Source organism: Podarcis tiliguerta, assembly GCF_965153285.1.
Source record: "Podarcis tiliguerta genome assembly, chromosome: 2".
NCBI classification, from domain to species: Eukaryota; Metazoa; Chordata; class Lepidosauria; order Squamata; family Lacertidae; genus Podarcis; species Podarcis tiliguerta.
In genome coordinates this window covers 83,186,615-83,197,041 of record NC_139535.1, presented here as the reverse complement: position 1 = coordinate 83,197,041, position 10,427 = coordinate 83,186,615, and the positions used below count along the sequence as shown (strand labels likewise).

At 41.5% G+C, this 10,427-nt stretch overlaps 1 protein-coding gene across 5 annotated transcripts; it reads right to left on the bottom strand.

The window, feature by feature from the left end:
- Positions 1–508: 508 nt before the first annotated feature.
- LOC310671980 (Golgi apparatus membrane protein TVP23 homolog B) lies at positions 509–10,027 on the bottom strand. 5 transcript variants are annotated; one of them, XM_083428438.1, is made up of 7 exons: positions 9,938–10,027; positions 8,419–8,501; positions 6,868–7,012; positions 6,112–6,201; positions 4,739–4,870; positions 4,513–4,641; positions 509–3,138 (listed from the first exon to the last, which is right to left on the bottom strand). In XM_083428438.1, exons 1-7 carry the CDS (start codon positions 9,947–9,949, stop codon positions 3,106–3,108), a joined length of 624 nt encoding a protein of 207 aa, XP_083284564.1. In that variant the 5' UTR covers positions 9,950–10,027; the 3' UTR covers positions 509–3,105. The 5 variants fall into 5 exon arrangements, with proteins under 5 accessions (XP_083284564.1, XP_083284565.1, XP_083284563.1 ...); XM_083428439.1 differs by having other exon boundaries at positions 9,916–9,986; XM_083428437.1 differs by lacking the exon at positions 9,938–10,027 and adding an exon at positions 9,632–9,917.
- Positions 10,028–10,427: the final 400 nt, after the last annotated feature.

The window sequence follows — 10,427 nt, the reverse complement described above, 5'->3', positions numbered from 1 at the left end:
TCCTCCTCCTAGAGTTCCACTGGCCAGCCAACGAGGACAGAACCCTTTCTGATTGGTCATCAAGATTAACAATTAGCAATGGCATTCATATGAACAAAAAGGACTACGTGATCCTTTGGAACAAGGAGATTGTCAATAACTGTGCCAATATCTCTTGCATGCACTTGTATATGTGTAAGTATATATGTGTGTGTATATATATATATACATGTGTATATGTGTATGTGCACACTCACACTTTGCACGTACAAAGGTAAGAGTCTCATTGGTTACTCTGGCCACTTTTGCCTCAGGGCCATGTCCATCACTGGCCCACAGAGCAAGGTGATCGTTCTCTGCATAAGACATCAAATGCAGGTCTGGGGAAAATGCCAAGCACAACATACAAAGAAAAGAGGGCTTTAGAAGGCCAAGTTAAAAATGTAAACTTGTTAATCGGCCAGACAGATTAACACATCACTACAGGCAAAGAAATCCAGGACACTAATCAAACCAGTTGAAAGGTACAGAACTTTTAAAAAAATATATTTCTTTTGAAAAACATGTTAATTCAAAAGGCTTCACAAGCGTGCACAAGAATTTTTAAATACATTGCTTTAGTATCCCTCAAAGAAACAATAACCCACAGCTTTACATTACCCAGATATCCAAACACAAACATTTAACTATCAGTATTCAGCACTCCGTTGAATATAATGTTGCCCGATAAATGGATTCTTCTTTTTAACCAATATCAGGCAACATTGTATTCTCCTCTTTGTAACAGAGCTTCTTTGCCAGTCATCTCACTACAATTTCTTAACAGTAATTGAATAATACAGCTGCAACTTCCATTTAAACACCTTGAGATTTATGCAAATCCGTCATATTAAAAGTGTTGCGTTTTGATTAGAAAACTGCATTCAGCCAGCGTTAGTAATGCTCGTATGATTTAGAACTGAGTCTGAAAGTTGCCCAGCCAGCCAGCTACATAATATGGTCAATCCAGGAGCCTGTTCACATGACTCCAAAGGGAGTGTGAGGAAATGCAGTTTTTAAAGAGGGTCGTTTGATGTAAAGGACCACAATCCTAATCCTGGATGGAATGAGGCTGTGACTTTAACAAGCAGATGACTGGCTCAAGGTAGTTTTTCTAATTCCTCTGGCCATCACAGGTTGTGTGTATGAACACGCTCCCAAGTTTAACACACACACCCTTCTCAAATTGCACCAGTTAAATTACCCTTTTTAAAATGTAATGGTTTGGTGTTCCAGTATCTTAGGGTTCATTCTCATACTGCATTGAGATGCTCTACAAGTGATGCAGGAGAAGTCATCTCAGGCTTGCATTCTATACCTGTAGAATGTTGTGCATGCACACAATAACACCCCATACGTAGATGGGAAGATTACATGGAAGCAGAATACATATGACTGCATGAAAACAAGCTCCAGTTCATATAATACATTTTATGTGCACGGGAGTGTGCATGTATGTGAACACATGTTCGTGTATGTGAACACATGCATGCAAGCCCCAGATTCTTTCCTGACCCACAATGTATGTAGCATGGACACATTGGGGCAATATCTGCACTGGACCTTTAACTGCCATTGGCTGTGTTTGAACAGAGCGCTAAACTATGGTATAAGCATTAGGTGAATGAGCCTCAGACTCATGCCCTCACCCATCCTTCAGCCATGAAGAAGAGATGGGAAGCCTTGGCTTCTCTTTCCAATTAATCAGAGTATACACATCCAAACTGTGGTTGCTCATACCATGGTTTGTTTATTGAAACAAGCCAATTTCTTAACACACAGTTTGAAATTGACATGTTTCTGTAAACCATAGTTAATACAAACCACACTCTTGTCAAGGTTCAGGCATAACACTGAACTGGGGTTGGTGAAAACAGAAACAAAAGCTTCTGATCGCCCTATGGGTGCGCTAGAGGAACAGATGGGAGAGAAGCATGCAAGCTTGAGACACCACACTGGAACACAGCTATTACGTATCTGTAAAAGGAGGAAGGGTTCTGAAGTCAGGTTTGCAGGTATTCTATACGAAAATATGGACTACCACATTAGTTATTTATCTCCTGTGACAAGAACAGAGATAAAACTCTATAGCAAAGGTCTGTCATAATCACATCAGCATGAATCTTCTCTACTTTCTACTGATTACCTACAGCATGTTTTACCTATATTAACTTATTATCAAGGAAAGGATGGCCAGATGCATTAAAAACTCTACATAACTTTATTAGGATGCAAATACATTCCTCTTTCTTTTTACCTCTGCTGGCTATTTAGGAAAAAAGCCGAAAACCAAAAAGGGTTGCTCCGATGCAATCCTAGCAGCCTACTTTATAGTTCCACCATGAGAATTTGGTCCTCCCAAGAAAGTAAATAAAATGTTTTAGAAAGAAGAGGGAGGGGAAAGAGACCTATCCGTACTAGCCAGGTGCTCTGAAATCCACACTAAAAAGTCTCAGGTCCTACACAAAGAGAAACTTTGAGCTGAAATCAGTTTTGAAAGTTGAGACATCAAAGTGCTTTTGTTCAACTTTCAAAATTGGTACTCTACTGCAATTCTCCCAATTCCTGGTAGCAGAACTTATCAACCTGTTTTTCAAGTTGCCCCCTCCACATTTATGGGCTAAAATACTTCCTCATTTTAAAAGAAAACAAGAAACCTATAATATTGTAATTATGTAGATAATATCTCAGATTTCATATTAGAGGTCAGATTTTGTAGTTTCCGGGGGATGAGTGATTACTCAAGTCCCTGCTCAAAGGGCTTCTCAGCTTTTGGGACTGCCCTAAATTTCACAAAAAATGCTGATGGCAATAAACTATGGTACTTATCATGAACTCACTGCCATCAATATATTTTACTTATGTATAAGTGGAGCTATTGCACCTAGAGAGCCCATAATCAAGTGTCAAGAAGGACTCTGCAAAATATAAGCTGTAAGGAATATGAGAGGTAACCTACATTTCTAGAAGATGCATTTAATTACGAAAAATCCACACACAGATTATAAATCTTCTGTACAGGGCGTCAAGGAAATATTTCTCATTCTCCAGGAGGAATTGAAAACAAAACGGGACTCTTCCTGATCTTCAAGATACTGCTTGCTCCTCTTTGGGCACAGTCTATAAAAGGAAAGAAAGCAGCATTAGATCAGGACTTTAAAAGACAGGGAATTGCCTGGGGGAGAAAGATCACCAAGAAGCTGAACTGTTCCCAACTTTGAAAAAGTATTCCCTTTAATATCTTTTTAAATAGCAGTGGGGGAGAAGGCTAAAGAGCAGCAGAGGGCCACTGACCAGGATAGATTTCCAAAACAAGAATTAAATGATTAAGTGCGGATACGGGAGGAAGGTATCCTGCTCAGACCCTGTTACCAGCAGACATGCTGAACTAATTGTTAATCATCTAGTATTGCTTAATGTGTAACTTCTCACTGAGAAACCCTGGATCTCAGGATTCTGAACCTCACTTATGGATAATTAGCTGTGCATCATTTTCACTCCACGAATCCTGGAAACCTATTTTTAAAATGATATAAGTGTGCACAGTAATGTACGGGTCTTATGTTGAAAACCCTGAAGCAGCCTCCTATTATTTTCTGGACCAATTAAAAACTGTTACAAACTTTGCATGGTCAAGGCTTTTAGAAATAATGCCCTATAGAAAGATGGAAGCCACACATCTTTTCAGAGAAAACAATGCTGTATTAGCATTTATCAACAGGCAAGGCAACATCAGGAATGAGAAGGAAGAAACAGAAGGGAATGACCCAAATTACAGATGGCTGGATTGCTTTTGTCAATATTTGGACTTTTCCTCTAAGGAATTCAGGGGCTCCAAGGAACTACATGGGACTTACTGTTACTGTGGTCTGCACCTTGCATCGATCTGATGAGCATACTCCTCCCAGAGCCAATCAGTTGCGTGGCTCAATGGGATGTTGACATGCTGCCAGGAGGGGTTTAAAACTACTCATCCGTACATGCTAAGAGAGGGTGAATGAGTGTGGAGAAGGCAGTGTGGCCACAAACTCACAAGGTCCTAGGACCCCAAAAGGATGTGCCCTCCTGCCTCACTGAATAGGAAAGGAGGTGTGGGAAAAGTCAAGGACAAGTACCGGGAGACGTACAGAAAGACTTGTTGTCTTTCTCAAGGTGGTCATTAAGCCACAGGCCTTGAGGAAACAATTCTCCTTTCTCCACATGGTTCCAGGTGCCTGGCAAACTACAGAACAGGGCACATTAAAGATCCTGTACTTTACTTTCTCAGAAGGATAAGGCAGAGGAAAAATTGTGAAGTAATGTACCTTTGAAGCTCAGAACAAACTCTCTTTCCAGTAATGGAAGAGCCAGATCATACTGTGATTTAGACTGAATTCAAAAAGCCTGCCAATATCTGGGCCACAATGAATTCAAGGAATGCAAAATCAATTGATAAGCACCAAAATACACTCTGTGAAGCAGGAAAAATGGCCATGCAAACAAAATCTCAAGTACCTGACGCAGGAGCTGCCTGCCTAGGTAAGAGGTCGCCACACTGGTCAGGTTCTTCCTGCTGCCTACTTTGCACCGGATATAGCCATACAGATTGGCCCCTTGCAATGTCACACCCATTATCACTATCGCCTGTGGAGAGAGATGACAAAGACTTGTAATGGAATTTAGGTCTCATTACACTCAAAGGAACAAGTTCAGTCAGATATTTGCCAAGCAGGCCACTCACCAGCCACTTAACTTTGAAAGAAAACAGGGCGCTGAATGCAAAAATCACCCAGAGCAAAGGGCAGCTGATAAGCCCTAGCCAGAAGATTCTGGACTCTGCTTCTGATGTTGTTTTCTTCGTCTGAGCAGATGCCTAATAATTTGGAGAGGAATACAAAAGTTTTCTTTTTTAACGTGGCTTACCAAATGTAATGCTCTGAACCAGCAGGATCTAAAAATTGCACTGGCAAGTCATACAGTAAGAACACTTAACTGCATTTTTACAACCATGTTTCCTACTGAGAAAAATATATTTCAGCCTGTTATTTTAGAAGGGGGGAAAAAAGAGCCACCTAATCAGAATACCAAGGATTTCCACCACCTTAAGCCACAAACCATCACCCCAACATTTCCAGGCATGGCACAATGCCATGACACAATAGCCTCTTTATAAAGCTTCTAAAAATTGGGAGCACTGACCTTGGACATACAATAGCCTGAAAAAAAGATCATTCAGCAAACTGAACTAAAACATCCCAATGAAAAGCAGCTGAGGTATTTTTTATGTAACAGAATGTGATATTTTAATTGCATACAGCAACATAAAGGATCAAACCAAAGTAGTTTTTGAGCAGTGCTGCATATCCTGAAAATGAGTGTTAGTCGAATAATGATGAGAGGTGTTCCACTACTAGCCAACTAAAATCAATGAATTCTTCTATAAATAACGGGGAAGGAAAGCATGCCACAACTGCAAATAGTATCTCAGAGTAGCCATAGTGGAGGTGAAGGTTATTTTATCCTCGGAATGCTCATTATTCCTATCATTTTAAAGGCCTATACAGATGTAACAGGGCTTGAATCCCACATATGATTACTGGATCAAGACCAAGCTCTAGGATGTTTGCCTCCTGCCACAAGGCTTCTCCTTTTCCATATGGATTTCCATTGTAAGACTTCACAATAATTAAAAGTTACATTTCAATAATTAAAAGTTACATGTCAACGTTTTAATAGTAACCAGGGTATTCTGCTACCCAGGCTCTGAAACCACTTAATGAAATCTGGTTAGTACAAAACAGTTAACATCACTGTTCATATAGCTTGTATAAATATAGTTTGGTCTTTATATGCCTAACTGTAAATACTCTATTCCAAGTTCAGTAATATAATCTGTGTTCTTTCGCTGTGAAATTAATGACATGTCTTTGCAGCATTGTCTCTAAAGCAGAGGATAGGGAAAGCCAGATTTCACACCCACACTAACTGTTGCTCCAGTTCAATCTGTCTTATGCCCCCCAAATGGCATATTGAATGAAAGATGTCTACAGCCCTGGAAAACAACACCATATACCACCAACTGCAGACTTCCCTCAAGGACTGGGAGAACTTTACCTTCCTGGCTTCAAACACCCAGTGGCTTTTGCCGTCATCATCAACTTGGTTCCACCAGCGGAGGCCGACCATCAACCTCCCTGTGACATTCTAGAGAGAGAAATACGAGATTACTCCATGGGATAAGTGAAGGCAGGAATGAATTGATTCCTCCCATTACATAGCAGCCTGCCTGGTGGCCTTGGATGCTTCTGAATGTGCCTGGGCTTTGCAGAACCGTGGGAAACCAGAGACATCTCATGCCCTAGAGGGGACTGCAGTCTGAAAAAGGGGGTCTATTTGTTTTTTGTTTTTTTTTTTGTATTCCTTCCCACCAAATGGCTTTACATGGGTGGTATGTAGGGTGCAACTCCATCACAGATGCTGAGTTCTCCTCAAGAGGGGTCTAGATGCCTCTCTGCATGAGACCAGCCAGTTACAATCATCCCTAGAAATGGCTGGATCTCAATTCATGTTGGCAGCCAGTGTGGTGTAGTCGTTAGTGTGTCACACTAGGACTAGGGATACCCTGGGTTTAATCAATACCCTACCCCCCACACACACTTTCAAAAGGAAGCTTGTTCAGACATTAAATGTACTCTGCACATACCTAGAGGTATGAGAGTACATGCAAAAACACTTGCTTACTTTTACTACTGAAGTTAAGGGATTTAGAAGAGAGAATTCTAACTCAAAATCTAAAAACTTGGCCAATCTGCCCACTCTCCTTTGAGAACAGCCATCTTATAGCACCGACAAACTCTCAACAGTATTTACCTTCACTGCCCAAAAGTCACATGACAGAAGTAGGATGATCGTCACCATACAGGCAATATAGCTGCTGCTTAACAATTCACAGAGTAAGTAGACGATTATTGCACTGACCCGGAAAAACAAGTGAAAGAAGGAGGCTATCGGATGTCTGTAAAAGGCACATGTAGACAACAATTTAGTAATTCATTTATATGTTCACTCTATCCAAATCAAAAGGCCTAGCAAGGGTTACAGTTTCAATCATAATTCCATGTTATGGCACTTCATAAAGACAGAAGTAATTATAAAAACCAACTAATTAATTACCATAGCATAATCAGTGTGGGCAGACAGAAAGCGTCAATCTTTAGCTTGTGAGACAGAACTCTCTAACAGCACTTCCTTGCAAAGTTTGCTAAGAATACAGGGGCAGGTAAACATTGCAGTTCAGAAGCATACATCTATTTCCTTCTAAAATAATAATTTGCATGCACAGGTGAATCATTTGGATGGAACCTATCCAGAGCTTTGTCAAACACTTTCAGACACCAGAAGACTGGCCTGGAGCAGTTCTGTGCTTAATGATATAGTGCGCATTCAATGCTATGCATATGTCAAATCCATTAACTCTGGATCAATTTTTCTTTGCTCGCTCTGAACCAGGGAATTTCAAAGCCACCTTAGCATGCCAGCATCTGTAAATGCTCCAAACCAGGTTTCTTGCACCTGGATAAGAACATAAACACACCCTTTGTGTCAGATAGTATAAATAAACCATAGTGGCAACAATGCATTGACAAGCAAATGCTGAGTTGTCTGGAAAGCTACCCACCGTAGCATTTTGCATTTTATTTTTAGCCTCCAAAAGTCTTTGGTCGTTAAGGTTTTACCTGTCTGAAATCCCACAGAGCCAGTGTAGACAATAGTGAGCTGAATGGACCACTGGTCTGACTTACTACAAGAGAGCTTCCTATCCAGTGCTGCAGCCACAATTCCCTACGGGTGGCAAGAGACCCCCAATTGTGATTCCATATGCATCCACAGGCCTTAGTACCTTCATGGCAGTTAAGGCAATCAAACTCCTGCTGTGATCCAATTTACATGGTCCCCAGCACAAACATAGGGCATGGGGTTGGGTCACAAGATCTCCTCCATTTCATATAATCCTGGTCTATTTCCAGACTAGCACCACAGTGCCATTTCCTCAAGGTATATGGGAAGGTTTTCCAGAGCCATTAGAATGGAAGCCCTTGCCCAGCATGACTGGATTTCTCTATGGTTGATTCCTTACCAAAATATATCAAAAATACTTCTTACTAGATACAGACTCACTATATATATCTGATGTGACTTGACCCATACAGAACTAGAATATAAAGCAGGTAAAGTTTAAATATATGTATCATATGATATTCAAGACAGAAATCCTACAAGAAAGCTCTTCAATAAAGCATATAAGAAAGCCAGTGCCAGAGCTTTTATTTTCCCCAAGCTCACTCCAACAGACAGACACAAGAAATGGCAGGTCTTGTACCAAGGAGACGGCAGCCCAAGACAATTCTGTCAATTACTTACTTTATCTTTGATTTCTTCGGCCTCCTGGAGGTTTCATCATCAGCATCAAAGAGTGACACATCTTCTGTGTCATCACTACTGTCCTGGACAAGCACATGGGCAAGGGTTAAAAAAGACAGCATCAGTGGTGAGATTACATAAAATCATAGAATTGTAGAATTGGAAGGGTCATCTAGTTTAACCCCCTGCAATGCAGGAATCCTGCCACAGCCATCCATTGGTAGGCTTGAACCCCCAACCTTCTGGCTAACAGTCAGACGCACTGACCACAGGAGGGCAGCTTATACAGTCAGACAATACATTCTGAACACTTTATCTGATCTCTGTTTTCTTGAGACATTATAGAGAATAACAAATTATTTCAGAGAACAGTAATGACTTCAACTGCATAAACATCCTTTTCCTTAGATAATGTAGTTGTCAGTTATCTATTTTTTTCTGGCCACTTGTTCCAGATCCAAAATACTGTATGTGGTTTTTAAAAATGCATTTTTAAAACCTTCAGCATTTTGTAAATTTCTGCAAATGCCTGAAAAAGTCAAATATTTTAATATTTTCTCATCTTAAAGGACCATTCAAAGTGGTATTTCATATAGTTTCATTTTCAGGGGTATTAATTATTATGAAAAGGCACTTTGCACAGCAAGAACCCAATAATTTGGGAGAACGCCAAGACAATTAATTGGAAAGAAAATTTGCCACTTAATATGTTTGCTGCCTTCGAGTCTCTGTCAGGGAAAAAGGTGGGGTATGAATAAATAAATAATAAAAATATACAAATAAAAATATGCTTACTCAGAAATAAGTAGCACAAAGGTAAATGAAACTGACTCCTATGTGTGCACAAGGAATACAGCAGTTAAAGTGTGTTGTGGTGGCAACTTGTTTGTTTGTTTGTTTGTTTGTTTGTTGATTGAATTGATATACTGCCCTAAACTCGAAGGTCTCTGGGCAGTTCACAGAACAGAATTAGAATATACAACCACAGAATACATAACCAAAATAAAAGCAACAACCCAACACTCCCCCCTCCATAACTTGGAATCATGTTAGTTTACTGCGGCCGGAAAAACTTCACAGCCACCGCTACTCTTCATTTTGACACAGAGTGTTTCCTTCTAATGATGCCTAACTTCTACGGTTTGGGAAATCCTAAAGAAATGTGATGCGTATAAAGCAAATGCAAAAGAAACGAAGAGGGAGAAAAGAAAACCAAGTGCGAAGAAAGCAACATCCCCCCCCCCCCCCAATAAACAAGCCCTTAGCTTTGTGCATAGAGGAAAGGAGGTCGGTGGGGAGGCTCATCCCGCCCCTTCCTCCTCTGCAAGCAAAGCAGCCCCCCAAGTCGAGCAGCCCCAGACAGCGACCCCACCTGCGACCCACTTTCCCCCGCGGGCCCCCAGCCATCTAGCCCCTCCCCCGGACCCTCCCCCAATTCGCGCCCCCTCAAGGGCTCCCTCTGACCCGCCCCGCTCGCAAGGAAACCGTGTCGCCCACCCGCTGTCCCCCACATCCCCACCTGCCGCAACATCGCTTCCGCCTTCTGCCACGTCACAATACCGCCCAGCGGGCGAAACCCGACACGCCGTCGCTCTGCGACTGACGCGCGCGATTAGATAGAACTAGAAAAAAGTCAAGAGCGACCCGCTTCTTGAACTTCCGGGAGTAAAAAACAGCAACGAAGAGCATCCGTTTTGGCCGACAGATAAAATAAAAGAGAGACACATCTCAGAATACGTACCAGTATTTTCTCATTTTCATCGGCAGCTGTTTTACATGTGTCCTAGGGCGTAGTGGAGAATATCAGGTGTCTTCGCCGGCGTATTGGGGACTGAGCTGCTACAGCGGGTTGTCCAACCAAAACGAAAGGAAGCGGCAGGAGGGACGGGAGACTGTGCTTTTCCAGGATCACGGCTTATTTCGTGTGTTTTAATGCCATTGCATGTGAATCCGTATGCCAAATATATATAGCCGCTTATTGCAAAGGGAAGCAATGGTGCTGAGAGAAT

Bases quoted from the DNA above. Each gene is read 5' to 3' on its own strand.
- LOC310671980 (XM_083428437.1), bottom strand. From the start codon at position 9,652: ATGTTGCTTTCTTCGCACTTG. The intron at 6,202-6,867 runs GTAAATACTGTT...TTCTCTCTCTAG, and splicing joins GTGACTTTTGGGCAGTGAAG to AATGTCACAGGGAGGTTGAT. The intron at 3,139-4,512 runs GTACTTGAGATT...TTCCTTTTATAG, and splicing joins GCAGGCAGCTCCTGCGTCAG to ACTGTGCCCAAAGAGGAGCA.